The 20007-nt window shown below is 37.1% G+C and overlaps 5 protein-coding genes across 5 annotated transcripts; all 5 read left to right on the forward strand.

Annotated features, from left to right (window-relative positions):
* Nucleotides 1-1566: 1566 nt before the first annotated feature.
* On the forward strand, nt 1567-3554 carry LOC104759336 (auxin response factor 17-like). The gene is made up of 3 exons (XM_019238883.2): nt 1567-1723; nt 2138-3116; nt 3218-3554. The coding sequence occupies exons 1-3, from the start codon at nt 1620-1622 to the stop codon at nt 3395-3397; spliced, it is 1263 nt and encodes a 420-aa protein (XP_019094428.2). The 5' UTR covers nt 1567-1619; the 3' UTR covers nt 3398-3554.
* Nucleotides 3555-5844: 2290 nt separating this feature from the next.
* Nucleotides 5845-9583, forward strand: LOC104756502 (uncharacterized). The gene is made up of 9 exons (XM_010479105.3): nt 5845-6871; nt 7089-7300; nt 7400-7617; nt 7716-7830; nt 7908-8005; nt 8378-8443; nt 8650-8739; nt 8842-9018; nt 9253-9583. The coding sequence occupies exons 1-9, from the start codon at nt 6240-6242 to the stop codon at nt 9289-9291; spliced, it is 1647 nt and encodes a 548-aa protein (XP_010477407.2). The 5' UTR covers nt 5845-6239; the 3' UTR covers nt 9292-9583.
* Nucleotides 9584-11656: 2073 nt separating this feature from the next.
* Nucleotides 11657-13939, forward strand: LOC104756504 (uncharacterized). Its single transcript, XM_010479106.2, has one exon. The coding sequence runs from the start codon at nt 11686-11688 to the stop codon at nt 13768-13770; it is 2085 nt and encodes a 694-aa protein (XP_010477408.3). The 5' UTR covers nt 11657-11685; the 3' UTR covers nt 13771-13939.
* A 40-nt stretch (nt 13940-13979) lies between these two features.
* On the forward strand, nt 13980-19628 carry LOC104756506 (replication factor C subunit 4). The gene is made up of 12 exons (XM_010479108.3): nt 13980-16642; nt 16733-16811; nt 16981-17060; nt 17605-17727; nt 17840-17909; nt 17989-18062; nt 18315-18435; nt 18516-18578; nt 18662-18721; nt 18812-18937; nt 19021-19107; nt 19323-19628. Exons 1-12 carry the CDS (start codon nt 16599-16601, stop codon nt 19413-19415), a joined length of 1020 nt encoding a protein of 339 aa, XP_010477410.1. The 5' UTR covers nt 13980-16598; the 3' UTR covers nt 19416-19628.
* LOC104756505 (uncharacterized) lies at nt 14103-16387 on the forward strand. Its single transcript, XM_010479107.3, has one exon. It carries the CDS (start codon nt 14103-14105, stop codon nt 16236-16238), a length of 2136 nt encoding a protein of 711 aa, XP_010477409.2. The 3' UTR covers nt 16239-16387.
* Nucleotides 19629-20007: the final 379 nt, after the last annotated feature.

The following is a 20007-nucleotide window of genomic DNA, read 5'->3' on the forward strand; positions in this document are numbered from 1 at the left end:
AACAGAGAGATAATATATCACATTGGTAAAGTCAGAACAGAAGTGAAGCCACCAAACTTAAGAAGAAGAAACTAATCACCATGAAAGAGAAACCGAACCTCGGGTTTGAGGTCACAGTGAACCACGCCTTGAAGATGACAATAAGCTACTACACTAAGAACCACGCCTTTTAGCATCTTCTTCTGAGTATTTGCCTCCCCTGACACGAACGAAGAAAACTCAAACCAGCCAAAGCACAATACAATAGCGACGTGATAGAATCATGTATGATGTATCAGCTACCTTTGACGTATTTCTCCAAGAGTTCACCGTCTTGGTATAGCCTAACCAGAAAGAAAATAGATTAACTACTTTCATCTCAATCATTCAATTGAAAATGATAAGGAGCCATAGAAAGCAAAAGTCAAATCTGAATAGGGGTAAGTGATAAGGAGTTTTTGAAACTGGCTCCAAACGAAGAAACTAAAGCAACAGGTTATGGTAATTGATTTACCTAGCAAGATCCTAACTCCGTCTGCAAAGATTCGAATTAAAACTCACAATTATCCCAGATTCAACCAAACACCAAAGATCATGAAAACAATCAAAATTCATACCATTTCAAAAAGATTAAGATCGGTCTAAATGTCTAATCCTCTGAAGCAAGTTTACTCCTTTCAACCAAAATTCCATACTACTCCTTGCTCAAAATAAAGATCCCAAGAACATCAAATTCGAAAACAAGTTGTGAAACACAGATCATTGAGCTAAGGTTTCTCAAAATCACTGGAGAAACCAAATGTGAAACACAAATCAGTTGAAGAACACATAATCGAAATAGGGAAGCTGGAGACAAAAACACCCAAAATAGAAAAAACTCTAATCTCGATTGCCAAAAGAAAAAACCCAGGAAAGATCTCAAAAACGAAGTCATTCAATTAGATACATAAACAAAGCGGAAACGAGGAGGGTGTAGATTTAAGGTACCGTAGAGAACTCTCCGGTAAGTCTTCGACGTTGGTGTTGACTGCCAAGCTTCGTCACTGAAACACCGGCGGTGAATAATTGCTGAGTCGAGGGTGAGTGAGGGAAGGAGCGTATGAGAGCCAAGTACTATTTTGGATAAACTCTTAAAGAGATAGCTCTATAGAATCGGATAATATTAGGACGATCGATTGTGCTAAGGATCGAAATCTCTTTAAGAAGAGAAGATTACTGAAATCGATCGACAGATAGAAGAAAGCGTCTGATAAAAAGAAGAAAAGAAGAAATTGATGTGTCCACGTTGTTAAAAGAAATTTGACATGTATTATTGTTATAATTTCATTGGCTGTTGATTTTAACATGTGTCAACACCAGCTTCAATATTAAGGCTGATGTGTCACACCAGGAATGCAACGCATTCTTTTTTTATTGTATTGATATTTTCTTTAGTATCGAAGTTATTTTCAGAAATAATAAGAACAATCTCTTTAAGCATAACGGAGGTCCAATAACAGTAATGGAAAAGGCCCACATAAACATCACCCATCACCACACATAATATTATCGAAGCAAGAAAAAGCCCACATAATCGCCGTCGTCTCGTTATAATAACTGAAGCCATTAACGAACTTACACACACTCCTTTTACCCCAAAGATGAAAGAAAAAAAAAACAAACTCCAGTCCTCTCCCGCCTTAACGCTCAAGAACAACAACGCTCGTCCCCCTCGCGTCTTCAACACAAATTTGCCAAATCTCAGGTACTTTAGGCTAATCGATGTGCGTGTAATCGGATTAAGGAATCTGGGAAAGAGTCGTAGGTTTCTATATTATGATTCTCCCTAAAACTAGCGTTCGCGATTTGAAAGATTCGAAGGTTTTCGTAACAAATGTCTAGTTAGGGTGAAAGATTTGCGATACTTTTCTATTTTCTGGTACTCTTTTTTGTGAAATTTACATCGTTTGATTGATCGAATTGCGTTTATTGCGATGTAAATTGGTTGATTGATTACTTGCTATTTGAGATTTGGGTTTGGGAAATAATCATATGGTTTCTGTTTTTCCGATTACTTGCGGATTTGAGATTTGGGTTTCGAAGAATCGAATTTTTGCAAAGAAGAAGAATCGATTTTGGTAATTTACTTTTCTTGATATACTCTTGCTTTGCTTTGTAGGATGGAAGAAGAAGATAAATCTATAGACTTATCAGTGTGGGCATACTGCGCTGGGGTTTTTGATTTCGATCATTTACAAGGTCGTGTCTACTATTCCCCACAAGGTCATGTGGAGAATTTTACTAGTTCTGATATAGTGAGGTACCTTTGTTCTGATTTGGCTATGGTACCGTGCGAACTTGTCACTGCCAAATATCTTGCGGACCCTAAGACTGATGAAGTCTTTGCATACTTCAAGCTCAAACCTCCAACGTCTGACGATGATCCAAATGAGGAGACTTGCTGCAGGGAAACAATCAGATCCGCTGATGGGTTCATAAAAGTTTTGGACCAGAGTGATGTTACAAATCCTGGTGAATGCACCATTTCTGCAGCTTGCTTGGGCGCTGATAAAGTCTTACCAAAGGAAGACACTCTCTTGTCCATCCATGACATCCACAGCCAGGAGTGGAAGCTGAAGCACACTTATGACTCAACACTGGAGTTACATAAGTTTACTGATGGCTGGGACAGATTTGTCTTGACGAAGCAGCTATCCCCTGGAGACTCACTGGTATTTGTAAAAACTAGAGTTGGTTTGACTATTGGAATCCGGCGAGTAACTGTTCCAGGAAGCGCTAGTGTTGATTCTTTCTTCCATTACCCTACAAGGGTTAATGATGTTCATGGTGGACAAAAGTTAATCCGGACTGGTAAAGGGTTATTGTCTGTCGAGGCCTTAGGTGAAGCCTTGGCAAAGTCACAGATAGGACGTCCATTTGACGTTGTATACTATCCACATGTTGGCTCTTCGAGTTTCGTTCTTGACAGAGAAAGAGTTTATAATGCTATATGGAACGTAACTTGGCCTCCAGGGATGAAAGTGAGGAAGTGGGTTATGGTTAAAGATCAGCTGAGGGTCATTTGTCATGAAGGCTCTGTCATTAGTAGCATTAAGAAGGATAAGGACTGGTACGGATCTCCTTGGAGGCAACTACAGGTATTAAATTCATATATACACTAGACTAGAGTATATAAACTAAGTTGATCCAGTGTTGATATCTCTGACTTTGTTTTTTTTTCCCCTTTAATGAATGACAGGTTAACTGGGATAAGAAATATGGGAGTGTTGAAGAGTTCGTCAACTTCTGGGAAGTCGAACCAGTACCTGAGCCAGTCTCTGGCAAGAAAAGAAAATTAGGTGACATGACGGCGACTCAGGCTACTACCACTGGACAGACTGGACAGACCATGCCTGATTTAATTCTCATAAAAGAATGATAACTTTTTTTCCTTGTGACTTTTCGGATTGAGGTTTTAGTATTGACTTTTCTTCGTTATCGATGTTCTAATAATACTTTTTTTTTCTCTCTTTTTTTTATATATTGTAAATGAGATTTTGTTCTGATTAATCATATAAAAGTAAGATTTCCTCTCCTTATTTGTTGATTTTCATTTAATGTTTTCTAATTTTTTATTTGTACTTTAAACAATTTTTAAGACTCAATTAACACAATACAATAACTCACACAAAGAAAGAAAGAAACAGAGCAACGCCAACACCGTCGCAGAAGAAAAAAAAAACAATAACTCACACATTAAAATAAAATTATAACTGAAATAAAATAAATTATATATTAATCATATTCCACCACTCAATTTTATTCAAACACAATAAATTATAATTGTAACTCCCATAATTCTAAATATAACTTTCATCAATTCTTATCATATAAATAAACATTCTCTAATTCTCTCATATTAGCATTTTTTTACTTTCTCATTTTCACATTCTCTCATTCTATTCCACAATACCTCAGATCATTTTTCATTTTTTTGTTTTTGATTTCTTATTTTTGTTGTATGGGTTACAAAAATCAAATGAATATCATTATAAAATTTTAATGATTTTAGAGACTGCATGATATATATTTTACATTGTTCTTATTTTTAAAGATTCATCACCATTATCTAATATGGATTATCATTTTATAAGTAATCACTCTCTTCTCTTCCACCAATATCAAATGTTGCTATATCTCATATGTGTTGTAAGAGTTTGATTCTATATTTTAATTTAGAAAATATTATATATATTTTTTACATTGTTTTATTTTTAAAGATTCATCTTCATTATCTAATTTGGATTATCATCTATAAGTAACCATTCTCTCCTCCTCTCCCAACAATATCAAATGTTGTTATATCTCATATGTGTTGTAAGAGTTTGATTATATATTTTAATTTAGAAAGTATTATATGTATTTAACATTGTTTTCAATTTTTATTTTATTTCTATAAAAATAAAATATATTTTTTTGTATTTCTTGCCTTTCTAATCTATTCATATTTATTTTAAAAATTTCTATAGTTAAATTTAACTTCACATATGTTGGTTTTAACAAAAAAAAATCAAATTTATTTGAGAATTAGATGTTCTTATTCCTTTTAACGATCAATGTGTAACATATTCTACTTTTGAATCAAATTATGGATTCACCAACACTCACTTTTAAATTAAATGGGTTTTAATATTAGGAGTTGGAAAAGTATAAAAGTTTATTTGTAACTCCCATAATAATATCATAGTAGTGTTCTCAATGAATTTAATTTAATATAATTGAACATGTTAAAAGTATATTAGTATGCACTTAATTGCAGTTTTGTAACTCTCAAATATTTACTTTTGATACATTGATTTCTGTATTATCTATTAAAAGAAAGTCACATATCTCACTATAACTCTCATCGCCTCATATTTCAAATCTTATATAATTTTATAAATTCTACAATATCATTATTTTTCCTTCATTTAACCAATAATATCTTAACTTAATAAAAGTTTAGTTTATTTGAATAGGATATACATGTAATATATGATATATAGTTTATTTTTTTTTTTGTATATAAAACATTATCATTTCATATAATCAAAATCCAGACATAATTAAAGACTTTAAGATAATAACATAATAGAGTAGTTGCTATTTTTCTTATTTTATTTTTATGGAAAATCTATTAGTCTAATAATCTATGGTTAGACTCACTTAGTTATATATGTATGAGACATTGCAAACCTACTGTTTATTTTTATGAATTTTTCTTAATTGAAACATTTTAAATCTCTTTAAGCTATCACCATAAATAAATAAAAAAATATGCATAACTAACGCCACAAAATAAATTTTATGAAAATATATATCACAATGATTTTGAAATATGACTACAACTACAAAAATATATGGCATATGACATTTAAGATACAAATGATTTAATTGCACTAAATATGTTATCATCAAAAGGAAATTTGATTTTTGTACTTTATTTAAATTCATACTATGTTGTCTTTAAATTTTGATGTATACCGAGATAATAACATATTAATTTATATTATTTTATAAAGGTAGAATATCGATTATGTAAGAACTCACTCTAACATCTAGTAAAACAAAAAAGGAAGGTGAGAATTTTTAAAAAAGCTAAATCCACCTATCTCTCCAACCACTTTTGATATTATTACATTCTAGTAGGTTGGACGAAATATGTCATAGTTGCTGCAATGTGACTGTAATAATACCCAAAAGAAATCATATTAAGCAGAAAAAACAGAAATGACAACTAAAAGAAAACAATAATTAAAACGAATTATTTTCTTAATTAATAATGTAGTGGAATATTTTATCTGATAAAATAAATATTTATGAAGGATATATAAAAGGTAAGAAGAAGAAAACGGAAAAACAAAAAAAGGAAGGTGGGAATTTTAAAGCAAAAGCCACCTGTCTCTCTGACCCACCTATTCATTTTTATTTTTTATGGGTAAAAAAACATACAAAAAAATATCTATCGTCGTCGTCTCCACACCGTCGGTGCGGTACCTCACGGATCAATTTCTAAAGCGAGAGAGAGAGAGACATTATTTTCGCTAGATTCTCGTAAATCTTCTCTCCTCCGATTTCCCCTTTTCCGTATTGAGAAAATTTCCCCATTTTTACGTGAGATCCGTGATTTTTTTATTCTTGTTTCCTTTCCTGGGATCGATCTGAATAGGTATAGCTTGAAATTTTTAGGGGAATCGTGAAATTTGTTTCTTTTTGAAAATCTCGATTTTAATCGGCGGAAAATGGACGAGTTTGGAGTTCTAACGGAGCGTTACGGGATTAAGCCTCAAGGTAAATCTGCTCCGATGGCTGCTTCCAAGCGTTCCGTTAATAATCACAACAACAATGCTCAGAGCTGGAATTTCGCAACTGCCTCATCCTCTTCCTCTGGTGTTAACGCGAAATCGAAATCGACGTCGTTTTCTGGTAATGGCTCTGTCTACGATGGTGACGATATCTTCTTTACGGCGAGTTCTACTACTAATAATATTAATAGAAAGGGTTCGAATTCTTCTAGTGGATTTGACGATTTTGATGTTTTCTCTGGGTTGAACAAGTCGTCATCTTCTTCTTCTGGTTTTAATAATAATAATAGCAAGTCCTCCTCCTCTTTGAACAACGATGATGGTGGTTTGTTGTTCTCCAATTTTGGGAATTCTGGAAATAAAGCGTCTGATGATGACTTGTTTGGTGGTATTATGCCGTCTTCCAAAACCTCTGCTACTACTAATGTTAAGAATGATGATTTGTTTGGGTCTTTCTCTTCATCTGAAAAGCAATACGCTACTGCGGTTGATGATTTGTTGGGTTTGGGGAAGAATGATGCTTCTTATGATGGTTTGATTCCCGGTTTTGGTGGCACGGCGACTAGCAGGTTTGTGACGCTTGTAGCCAAATTTCTATTGATTTTGGTTCTAGTTTCCATTGCATCATAGATATAACGTCTGAGATTCTTATGTCATTTCATGTATGGAATGTTCTTGTGGCTTGTGAATACGATCATCTTTGTACAGGAAATTGTTTTTTTTAAGTGTTTATGGTTTGAATTTTTCTGTTGTTGAGATATTTTGTTTTTTGGTTTGATATTTCAGCAAGACGACCACATTGAACTTTGATTCGTCTGATCCTTTTGTGGTTCTAGAATCAACTGCGTCTGCATCACATTCTTCTCCTGGTCTGTTCGTGGATCCACTTGAAGAATTTGCTGCTTCAGTTAGTTCTCAGGGGAAAAAACCTTCAACTACGTCACACACATCATCAATACTTAAGCCTCCGCCTAAACCAACACAAAAAGTGAACAGAGGTTAATCTCTTTGATAACTTGAAATTTTGTTGAATTACTAGAGGTTTTGTTTACCATTTTTTGATTGTGCTCTAACTAGTCGAGTAATTATTTCCACAGTTAAGAGTTCAGGAATGTCTTCAATAGACGAACTTGAAGACTTTGCCATGGGTGCTATGCGACGGAGTGCCTCCGCTTCTGACACTGCTAGTAAATATAGAGAAGCTGAAGATGCTGGAACAAAGAATAAAGAATTTGGTGTAGATGACCTTGACCCCTTTTTCAGCGCTGGATATCGGTCCAGCAGTGTACCAAAGTCACGGACTACTACAACTGAAGTAAGAACGACTTTCAAAATATAACCAAGTTCCAATGTACTTATAATAAAGAAAATGTGTACTTGATGTGTATCCTTATTCTTCTTTCTGATGCAAAGACATCTCGCAAGCAACCATCCAATGTGCCAAAGAAGACGCCTAATGGGGTTTCTAATGCAAAGAAGCCTCCTGCTCAAGCAAATCTGGTGGATGACTTTTCTGCACTTTTTGGAGGTATATGTTGAAACATGTCTTTTCCAGCAATTGGTTACTTTAGAGTTAGTTTCTAAAAAACGTTTCCTTATCTACAGAGGATCCTATATTTAGACAATTCGAGGAAATCCCAGGGGAAAGCGAAGAACGAAGAAAGGCCAGATGGGATCGTGAACAGAGAACAAAGAGCCGTGTGGTATGTGTTGTTATTTTGGTTTTCTCTTTAAATCTTCTGCTGCAACCCTTAATTTTGTTTCCCTCTGCAACTTATGATGATATGAAAATCTATGATAACTTTTTTTGATCTTGAAAGTACCCCTCCAAATTCAAAAATCTAGTTAAGTTCTCTAGAAAAGGTGTTTTCCCTACGTCAGGTTTTCCCTTATTCAATTTGATGGTCCTGCCAGCATGTCAAAATCAACGATAATCATAACCGTCTGGCATAGTTTAACTAATTTCTAGTTTAAGTTTTGATATGCTTATCATTGTTATCAGTGTTAAGCTTGTACTTGATTGTATATTTTGGTTCTAGATGGTTTTACACAATTCAGTGCCTTTTAAAATGTAGGCACAAGCTGTTGCTGATATGAATAACCGTGATCATCAATCTCGGATTGAACAAGAACAGAGAACTGTGAGTAATGCTTTTCTTGATCTTGTTGTTTGAATCTTCATTGTCATAATGCTTATTTATGGACATTGACCTTTTTTGGATTTGCTAGTCTTCACTATGATAGTGCCGTTTTTGACATTTATATCTCCGTTCGTAATTCTACATAGAGACCCCTTGTTGCTTTTTTAAATACCAACGATTGTATTCTTGTTAATTTTGCTTTTCAGAGGATTTCTGAGACTGTTGATACTGAGATAAGGCGTTGGGCAACTGGAAAAGAAGGAAACATGCGTGCATTGTTATCTTCCTTGCAAATTGTGAGTATAAATATGAATTATAATTTAATGTTCTGTTACATCTGTCTGACCATGTGATCCTCCTGACTTCACTGAGTTCTGGTTCTGTTTGAACGATGACAGGTACTCTGGCCTGGATGTGGTTGGGAGGCCGTTTCTCTAACAGATTTGATCACTTCGTCAGCAGTAAAGAAAGTCTATAGAAAGGCAACGCTGTATGTCCATCCCGATAAAGTTCAGCAAAAGGGAGCCACGCTTGAACAGAAGTATATTGCCGAAAAGGTTTTTGACATTTTGAAGGTATTTTCTCAAATATGAGCAGCTCTCTTTCTATAATCTAATGTAGATGAATGTTGACAGAAGAATCTTAGTTCCCTCCAAACCGATCAGTAGAGTTTTATGGAAACAATATTTCAAAAAGGTGTATTAGGTTGGACGTGTCTCTGTGTTAGTAATTTGAAGATATACGGTTAAGTTTCTCGTCTTTTGCATAGAATCACAAACCGTTACTCATTACTGATTTGCATTGTACAGGAAGCTTGGAACAAGTTCAACAAGGAGGAGCTCTCATAAGCCCGTATGTTGTGGATCTGGCTGCCTCCATATCAAGTTTTACAACAGTTTGCTTCAGATAGACCCTGAAACGGGACTGATTACTTCTAGCAATGGATGATTAAAGAGATAGAGGCACTTGAAGAAACTTGATACTTGTTTGTTTAAAGTCTGTGCCACATAATTTGTCTGTGAGTTTCCTTCAGTCTTTTCTTGTTTTTAATCTTCTTGTCTACTTGTGATACTTGTAATCTTTCTTCTGTACGCTCAACCAAAAAAAGAAAAAAAAAAAATCCATGGGGGATATTGTATAGCCCCAAAAGCTCAGAAGATCATATATTGAATGTTACTTATTATAGCGTCGAGATGATTCACTGATGTGTATTTCAATCCCAATTTCCCATAACTGTAACAAAATGCTTTCGTTGGTATCTTCATGGATATGATCATATGTATGTTCGTTCGTTCGTTCATAATTATTTTTGTAGCCCGATAGTTATTTTTGTAGTTCGTTCATAATTATTTTTGTAAAAGATTTTGGGTAAGTAACTCGGAAGCATAACTACTGACTTCGTTAAAGATGTACACATGGAAAATACTCTTGTGCAACAAAAAAAGATAATGTTTTGAGAGTAAGTTAACCTTGAGATCTACGTGTATGTAGCCACGCAGGACCTCCCCGAGCTAAATAAAGACATACATACATATTAATCAGATTTACGGCCACATATTGAAAATGCTAATATCTACTTTCGCTATCCCATCCAGTGATTTTGTTGTTGTCATCAATCAAGACACTACTCTCTTTAAATGGCTCTAATTGTATTATCTGATCCATCACCTTCAAGGCTTCAATTTAGATTGATATCTTCCCATTTCCAGAAATATCAAGTCAGATTGATTTTGCCATTTCAAGAAATAAAAACAGAATAATAAAAGGAAACAACCCTAACCATAGCATATTTCTTTGTTTTATTTAATAAACAAAAATAGAAAATTTCCTAAATCTCATATATAATAAAACGTATGTACACAAATCATTTTGTAAACTATATAATTTTTATAAGTTGACTACAATATAGATTATAGATTAAATAAAGCTTGGTTACAAAAATGTTATCGATTAATTGGTCAATATATACTTAAGAATATCCCAAAAAAATCCTCTTAAATAAAATATTTTAATGATTTATACAATTTCCAAAATAAAATCTTTAGTATTTCATGTATTGTTACAAAATAGATATTGTTAGGTATAAAAAGGAATAAAATATTGGCAATCACACTTAATCGTGATTTTCGAGATCTTATTGTGCAGTTTAGAATAAAATTTTACCTAATAACGTGTCATATTAAAATATTTTCACCAAACATGTTCAAAAATTAAAATAAAAACAAACAACAAACATAATCATATCTCATACATAAGATTATAAAATTAACAATATAAAACTTACAAAATAAAGATTTTTTCAAGCTATCATATTTAGCATATGCTTTTATTGTATAATATTTTATCCAATAAAACTTTTAAAAAAATATCATATAAATTATATTTTATTCTTAAACTATAATATAAATAAAAAAAATTTCAATTTGTGCTCTAGCACGGTCCTAATCTAGTCTATATATAATTATGGAGTTCTCTCTCCATCTAGGATGTACAAAATAATTCATCAATTAATTCACTCATGTTTGTATTATTATTACTTTTCTTTAAAAATACAACACACAGTAAAATATGAATAGCGTTTTGTATAGATATAAAATTAAATATCTCTATCATAACATATATAATAAATGTGTAAAAATTTGTAAAATACTAGAAATAAGACAACAATTACTTTCAATAGTTACAATTATTTTAGATGAATAAAATAAGAGTTTTAAGGTTTTTTAATCAAAATCGGAAGTTATTTACCTTTTTAGTGTTAAATTATAATTTCATGTTATCCTCCTTGATTCTTTGTAACCTAAACCTATGGGTATCTAGGCAATAGGCACTATAATTTTTACATATTTTTCATGTGGGCATTTGTAGTTTTATTTAGTTTGTAAATGTACCATGTATGTACCCAATTGAAATATTGTAAATTGTTTTGATTAAACTATGATCTAACGGAAAGTTATGATCAATGGAACGTCTTTATTTAAAGTAGGATAAGCAATTTAGTAACCCTATTCGGCTCTTCCAAACCCAAATACTAACTTTAATAGAAAATTAAGTATCTTTGTGGAAAACCTTTTTCTGAAAGGTGATTTACAAAAATTTAAACTAAAATCTAAACAAAATGAAAAAAAAAAATAAAACACATAAGAAATAACAAAATAAATACGAATAGAGATTGTATAAAAGTCAACCTACGTGTCAATCATCCATGTCACCACTTTCACCTATAAAATGTTCCCGCCCACATGCAAAATCAGAAAACAAGAGTACTCTCCACCATGAAAATAAACAACACCACTCTCTTCTTCTTCCTCATATCTCTCTTCTGTTTATCGTCAGCTTCATCGAACAAGCCCACGACTTCGAATGGCTCCACTATCTTGTTCTCGACGACAGGAAGACCCACTTTCGAATTCGACATCTTCACACTCCCAACAAACAAACGTCCACCATCTCCAGCAGATGAGCACCGTCTCACCGATGGCAACTCCGTTAATTTCAACGGCCATTTCGCTTCTCCATCTCCGGCTCTTATCTCACTTCTACCCAATAGTTCTCGTATTCAACCACACGACTCGTCTCTTGTACATCTCATCTACGTTACCGAGAGAGACGGAACACCTAGCTTAAACTACGACGTCGTCCACAACGACAACTCCGGCTCAAGAGTTCACGTTCCATTATTCTCCGGCGATGAACAACATAGCGGCATGGCAGTGAACTCGATGAAAGATACGCCTGTCTTGACTAACAAGCATCTCGTCTACGTGTCGACACATGAGAACCCGCGTAAACCATTGGCTAGTTGGGCCGCCGTTTACTCGACCAAGCTACAATCTAAGTCGACTCGGCGGTTGACACCACCTGGAATCGCTGATTTTTCTCCGGCGGTGTCTCCGTCTGGTAAATGGACCGCCGTGGCTTCCTTCGGAGAGAAAGGCTGGGTCTTCAGCTTGGTTGAGAATGCCACTGGTTCATCAGACATCTACGTTTTCCTGACACGTGATGGAACTAAGCGAGTCAAGGTGGTCAAGCAAGGCGGGTGGCCAAGTTGGGTCAACGACTCAACTCTGTATTTCCACCGGCAATGCGACGACGGCTGGATCAGCGTGTACCGAGCGATTCTACCAAAAACCGGACCGGTTAACACCAAATCGGTTAAGATTAAACGCGTCACGCCACCGGGTATTCACGCGTTCACACCAGCCGCGTCACCAAACAACAACGACTTCATCGCTGTGGCCACGAGGAGGCCAGGATCAGACATCCGCCACGTGGAGCTTTTCGACTTGAAGAAGAACGAGTTCGTCGAGATGACTCGTTTGGTATCGCCGAAGAGTCATCACTTTAACCCGTTTCTTTCCCATGACTCGTCCCGAGTCGGATACCATACATGCAGAGGCGACGCAACCGGACGTAAAACTCCTCGCAACCTCCTCCAGAAACTTAAAACCACTTCGGACGACCTCTCTCTGTTCAGATTCGACGGTGCGTTCCCGACTATCTCTCCCGAAGGTGATCGGTTCGCGTTCATCTCTTCCACAGAAGGCTTTAGCATTGTGAATTCAGACGGCTCAGGTCTACGCGAGGTGCTTCCTCAGGGGTTTGGAACAGTTTGGGATCCAGTTCGACGTGGCATCGTCTACACAAGCGCAGGTCCCATTATACCACCAGGGAGATTTCTAGTCGATGTTATCGCCGTTAACGTCGATGCAACAAACCCGTCAACCGCCGTTAAAAAACTAACGAATAACGGCGAGAACAACGCGTTTCCATGGCCATCACCTGACGGTAAAAGGATCGTCTTCCGTTCTGCTCGGTCCGGTGCTAAAAACATTTACATAATCGACGCGGAGAAAGGTGAATCCGGTGGTTTGTTCCGGTTAACGAATGGAAACTGGAACGATTCGATACCTACTTGGTCACCAGATGGTAATTGGATTGTGTTTTCATCGAACCGAGAATTTCCCGGTACGTTTTTAGATAATTTGTATGTGGTTCACCCGGATGGAACCGGTTTAAGGAAGCTGGCGCAGAACTTGACCGGTGGGCTATCGATGCATTCGACGTTTAGTCCCGACAGTAAGAGAATCGTGTTTACTACCACTTATGCTGGAATCTCGGCTGAGCCCATCGGAGTACCGCATTTCTTCATCGCGGGTGGTGAGATCTTCACGGTGAATTTGGACGGTTCTGATCTGACGAGGCTTACCCACAATTCCGTGGAAGATGGACCACCCATGTGGTTCCCTAAGATCAAAGCTACTGTTGATGTCGCCTGGCCTACGAGGTTTGGTCCTAGTTGCTCTATCCAAGATTTCAAGACGTAAACGTGAAAATGACAATGGATAAGCAAGCGCGCAACAATTCGAATGTGTGTTATCCCGTCGCAATTATTTGTTGTTAGTTGTTATGTTCAACTTTGCTCTTCGGATTATGTTATTTTCTAACATTTCCATTATTTTTTAAAATAATATCCACATTATGTGTGCACCATCACATAGAGAGGATATATACTTTTGTCAGAAACGTTACAAATGATAGCCACGTGTCAAACTTATCTGAAACGTGACACCACACTCTGAAAAATTCCTCCGCCTTATAAAACTTGAGATTATCAATCGTCTCTTCTGAGTGACGACTTACCATCGAACAATCAGCCATGAATATTGCTCAGATGCTCTTCTTCGCGTCTCTTCTGCTTATGCTTCTTCACGCATCCACGGCGGAGCATCAAAATTCAAACGCTGTTGGTGATGGAGACACCATCATATTCACCACTCTAGGACGATCGCGTTACGAATTCGACATATTCGCCCTCTCAACGGCTCAACCGCCGTCAGTTTCCGGCGAGTTTCGGATCACCGATGGAGAATCTGTAAACTTCAACGGCTATTTCCCGTCTCCTTCTCCGGCGCTCATCTCTCTTTTACCAGATGAAACCCAAATTCAACTAGAAGATTCGTCTCCTCTGCATCTCATCTACGTCACCGAGAGAAACGGTACTTCTAGCTTATACTACGATCTAATATACGACGGAAGCGTCGAATCTGATTCCAAAAGGAGACGACGATCGGTGTTAGAAGCAGCGTCTCGAGTCCAAGTTCCTTTGTTGTTATCCGGGTTTGATCAACGGAGTGGCATGACGGTAAATTCGTTTAAAGATAAGCCTAGTTTGAGTGGTGAGTTTTTAGTCTACGTGTCAACTCACGAGAACTCTGGTGAGCCTAGAACTAGCTGGACCGCTATTTACTCTACCGAATTGAGAACCGGGTTAACCCGACGGTTAACACCCAGTGGTGTAGCTGATTTTAGCCCCGCGGTTTCGCCTTCCGGGAATTTGACGGCGGTGGCTTCCTACGGAGAGAGAGGCTGGACTGGGGAAATTGAAGAGCTAAGTACGGATATTTATGTGTTCTTGACTCGGGATGGGACTCACCGAGTCAAGGTGGTGGAGCACGGTGGTTGGCCGTCTTGGGTCGATGACTCCACTTTGTATTTCCATAGAAGAAGCGAGGAGGATGGTTGGATCAGTGTGTACAGAGCGATCTTACCTGATAACGAGCGGTTGACTACAGAGTCAGTGACAGTTCAGCGAGTCACACCACCTGGAGTTCACGCTTTCACACCGGCAACGTCACCGAACAACCACAAGTTCATAGCGGTGGCGACGAGGAGACCTGGCTCGGATTACCGCCACGTGGAGTTATTTGATCTGGAGAGGAATGAGTTTATTGAGTTGACTCGTTTGGTTGCGCCGGAGAGTCATCATTTGAACCCGTTCTTGTCCCCTGATGCGTCTCGAGTCGGGTACCATAGTTGTAGAGGCGAGGCTAATGGACGGAGAAGTCCTCTGCTTTTCCTAGAGAATATTCAAACCACCACAAAGGATCTTTCTCTCTTTAGAATCGATGGTTCATTTCCTTCCTTCTCACCAGAGGGTGATCGTATCGCATACGTCAGGATGCCTGGTGTGTTTGTGGTGAAGCCCGATGGTTCAAGGCAGCGTGAAGTGTATAATGGAATGGCGTTTTCGACAGCTTGGGATCCGGTTCGACCAGGAATTGTCTATTCTAGCTCAGGTCCAACGTTTGCGACAGAGAGAACAGAGGTTGATGTCATCTCCATTGATGTGGATGCAGCTGACAAGTCCTCGTCCGTTAGGAGGCTAACGACTAACGGGAAGAACAATGCTTTCCCATGGCCATCTCCGGATGGTAAGAGGATAGTGTTTCGTTCGGGCCGGACTGGTCACAAAAACCTGTACATAATGGATGCTGAGAAAGGCGAAGGAGGTGGTCTATGGAGGTTAACCGAAGGTGCGTGGACAGACACAATGTGTAACTGGTCACCGAATGGCGAATGGATCGCGTTTGCATCTGATCGAGAAAGCCCTGGCTCGGGTAGTTTCGAGCTGTTCTTGATACATCCAAACGGAACAGGGTTAAGGAAGCTTATCCAAAGCGGGACGGGTGGGAGAACTAACCACCCGGTTTTTAGCCCTGACAGTAAATCCTTAGTTTTTACATCTGATTATGCTGGAATCTCCGCGGAACCGATCTCAAACCCTCATTCTTACCAACCATATGGCGATATCTTCACAGTGAAACTAGATGGCTCTAATCTAAAGAGGCTGACACATAACTCTTACGAAGATGGGACACCGGCATGGTCGCCTCGGTTCATCAACCCCGATGATGTGGTGTTACGCAGGAGGAATATTTCGAGCTGTTCGTTCGAAGACTGTCACTGGCTCAACAAGTACCCTACACTAAAAGGCCGAAAAATCTCTTGTTGATATCTATCTATAAGTAGTACATATATGGTTGTGAGTGTGGAGTACGAGAGTATCCTTTTTCAAAGATTCAGTATCCCAGGTTGTAATATGAGACTCAATGTATATGAAGACTGTCAATGTATATGCATAAGATAAAAACTTTCTATTAATGAGATCGAGATCGCTATGTATGTATGTCATATCGTAAAGATGTCAAACCCTCTTACTGAGTTGGAGGGTTTACGGCGGGAGCGGGAAAATTGGGAAAACGTCGCACAAGGGTTTTATAAAGAGTCTCCGTCGTAGAGGGAATGAACTGGGAAGCGAAAATTAGAAGAAGAAAAAACTAAAAAGGCGAAGAGAGAGAGAGAGAAGAGAGGAATGGCGCCAGTTCTTCAGAGCTCACAGCCATGGGTTGAGAAATAGTACGATTTCTTCTTACTCATCTTTGTCTCCGTTGACGGAAACTGTAACGGATTTTATTTTGACTCAATTGTTTTCCGATTTGGTTTCAGCCGGCCGAAGCAGGTTAAGGACGTGGCTCACCAGGAAGAGGTGGTTCGGGTCCTCACCAACACTCTCGAGACTGCTGATGTAATTTTTTTGCTTATAATAACTCTCAGCTTATTTTGAAATTTGATTTTTGTGCATTGGGTTCACTTTCGGATACACATTTGAAATCCCTAGATTTCGTATCTGCTCTAAATTCTGGGTTCTTGGATTTTTTTTTTTTTTTCCTTTTTCTGCTGTGTCTCTGTTGTAGTGCCCGCACATGCTCTTTTACGGACCGCCAGGGACAGGAAAAACCACTACTGCACTTGCCATCGCCCACCAGCTATTTGGGTACTCTATCATCTGATACAAAATTCTGATTTTAGTGTGTTGTATCTTTTACATTATGCACTAGTTATGGATTGGATTCTTTTAGATGGATTCATTAGTGTGTGCTTAACTTGTATGAGAGACCTTGTGATCTTTGATATGATACATTCAGCTTTGTGATTTAGATAACTCGAATAAGTGATGCAGATTCTGAGATAATTTTCACTCTCAGGCTCTTTGTGGTTGCGTAATAAAAAACCAAGTCGTCTCACTAGGTAGCTAGACGTTATATTAAGATGTCGGTTCATAATAACACTATCATTATCGTTTTGCTATGTAAGTCTTTATTAGGTTTTTGAGTTCGGATTGTTTCCTCTTTCGAGCAAATTGGAAGCTATTTTTCGTGTTGTCTCATATGAGTTAGTTTCAGCTACTTTAGGGAGTAATATCACTAATGTGTTTTCATGAGACTGTCAGTGTGTTGTTATTTCATCTTGCTGTGATTGCAAGGTCAAATCTGTGGATTTACCATGGGGATGTAAAACTAACCAAAGAGTTTTTACAGACCTGAGCTATACAAGTCTAGGGTGTTGGAGCTTAATGCGAGTGATGACAGAGGCATTAATGTTGTTCGGACAAAGATCAAGGATTTTGCTGCTGTTGCTGTTGGGTCTAATCATCGTCAAGGGTGTGTAATTTTTATTTGCTTTTCTTAAGTTTTTGTTGTTGTGGTTGTCATTTTCTCGTTTTTACTGTGTGTGGTTTGTATTTCCTCTAACACCTACAATTTGATTCTTCAGCGGTTATCCATGCCCAGCATTTAAGATCATCATCCTAGATGAGGCTGATTCAATGACAGAAGATGCTCAGGTATATTGAACATCTTTTCTCTTCCGCATTGGTGCGCTTGATATGTATTTACCGTGATCTATTTTATTTGACTATCCAGAACGCCTTGAGGCGCACTATGGAAACTTACTCCAAAGTCACCAGATTCTTTTTCATATGTAATTACATTAGCAGGTAATTCTGTCTCTCCCAATGGCCTTTTCTTTTTCTTCTGTTCTCATTTGCATCTCCCTTTCATTTATTCTCCAATTTTCTCTTTGGTTATGTTAAATATTGCATTTTTGTTTATAATTTGGAATATGCCCATACTGAGCTTTTTGTTGAATTTTTGTTTACTCAAGTTCATAACAAAGAACATATCGTGGAGCTGAACTATGAACCTACTGATATTGATCACCCTTATAACTTTGATTTCTTGCTCTTTAGGATCATAGAGCCCCTTGCTTCCAGGTGTGCAAAGTTCAGATTTAAACCACTTTCTGAAGAAGTCATGACTCACCGTATAATGCATATTTGTAATGAAGAAGGTCTCAACCTTGATGAAGAGGTGTGAACAAAAGCCTTAAGGTTCGCCTTGTTGTTTTAGTTTTGTGAAAAAGCTGTTTATTATAGTTATTTCCCTTTTAGGCTCTTTCAACTTTGAGCTCCATATCACAAGGGGATCTCCGTAGGGCCATCACATATCTGCAGGTAAGATAATTATCTAAAACATTTGTTATTAGACGAAATTGACAACAGAAATGTGAACCAGTCTTTCTGCCTGATAATCACAGAGTGGGGCTCGGTTGTTTGGATCAACGATAACTTCTACAGATTTACTCGATGTGTCTGGGGTAAGGATGCCAGTTTTGCATAAGTGTATGCCAGGTTCAACCAAGTCAGATTGAATGACGGTTAATTTGGATCTCTTACGAATCTATCAGGTAGTTCCCCTGGAGGTAGTCACTAAACTTTTTACTGCATGCAAAAGTGGTGATTTCGATATTGCAAACAAGGAAGTGGATAACATAGTTGCAGAAGGATATCCTGCATCTCAAATCATCAATCAGGTTCTCTACTTCCCTCTCTTATTTTTACCCCATTTAAGTCATGCAATTGTGGCTGTAACCACTTCTATACAACTCTCTTTCAGCTATTCGATATCATTGTGGAGGCTGACAATGACATAACAGACATCCAAAAGGCTAAGATCTGCAAATGTTTAGCTGAAACTGATAAGGTAAGGTTTCCTGTACTAATTTTTCTTACTTGTGTCTCTTTCATGGAGTTAGTTTAAAACTCAAGTTAGATTCATTACCAACATCTTGACTCAATTATATTACGAGTTTTGAGTCAAGTTGGCATCTTAGATATGTTGCAATCTTGTTAAGCATGCCTCTGTTACCTCTAGTGATAAATAAAAGATCTCATATCTTTTCCTTTTAATGTATCCAGCGACTTGTAGATGGGGCAGATGAGTACTTGCAGCTTCTAGATGTGGCAAGCAATACAATTCGTGCCCTCTCAGAAATGGCTCAAGACTTCTAAAGCAAAGACCATGTAACGTATAAAGCTCTGCATTTGGATTCTGCTTGAATTGGACCTTTTCCTTATGACTTCTGAGTTATCATAATGTCACTTTTTCATAGCTTAGGTTTTGATAAAAAAAAAGTTGGAGCGTTATGACGTTTTTCTGGTTGTTACTCTTATGGTTTGTTGCAGAGTTATTTTATTGCATCAATTGACAAAATCTGTTGACTATTGTTATTGGGTAAAATCGTTAAACATAAGCATAACAATTAACATGTAAATCATTACATTTCTCACTTAATGTAAACATATAGAATAATAGAATGAATGCCAATTGTAATAGGGAGTAGTGTAGTACTAGTGACATACAATCTCCATCTCCATATATTTAGAGTGTGACTTTGCTTTGTATTTTTAGTGTGCTACTTTACCTCAATCATATGTCTCGGACGTTGTTTATTGTTGTAAGAAATTGATCATGTGTATTATGGAATGTGTTTCTTTACAATATTTGTTAGATATTAATCCCAAAATGTCAAAAAAAAAAGAGAAACAAATATAGTAGATTTTATATAAGATTTTATTCTGTTTATCACCTCTGATAATCATA

Source organism: Camelina sativa, chromosome 17, assembly GCF_030686135.1.
Source record: "Camelina sativa cultivar CO46 ecotype springtype chromosome 17, ASM3068613v1".
Taxonomy (NCBI): Eukaryota; Viridiplantae; Streptophyta; class Magnoliopsida; order Brassicales; family Brassicaceae; genus Camelina; species Camelina sativa.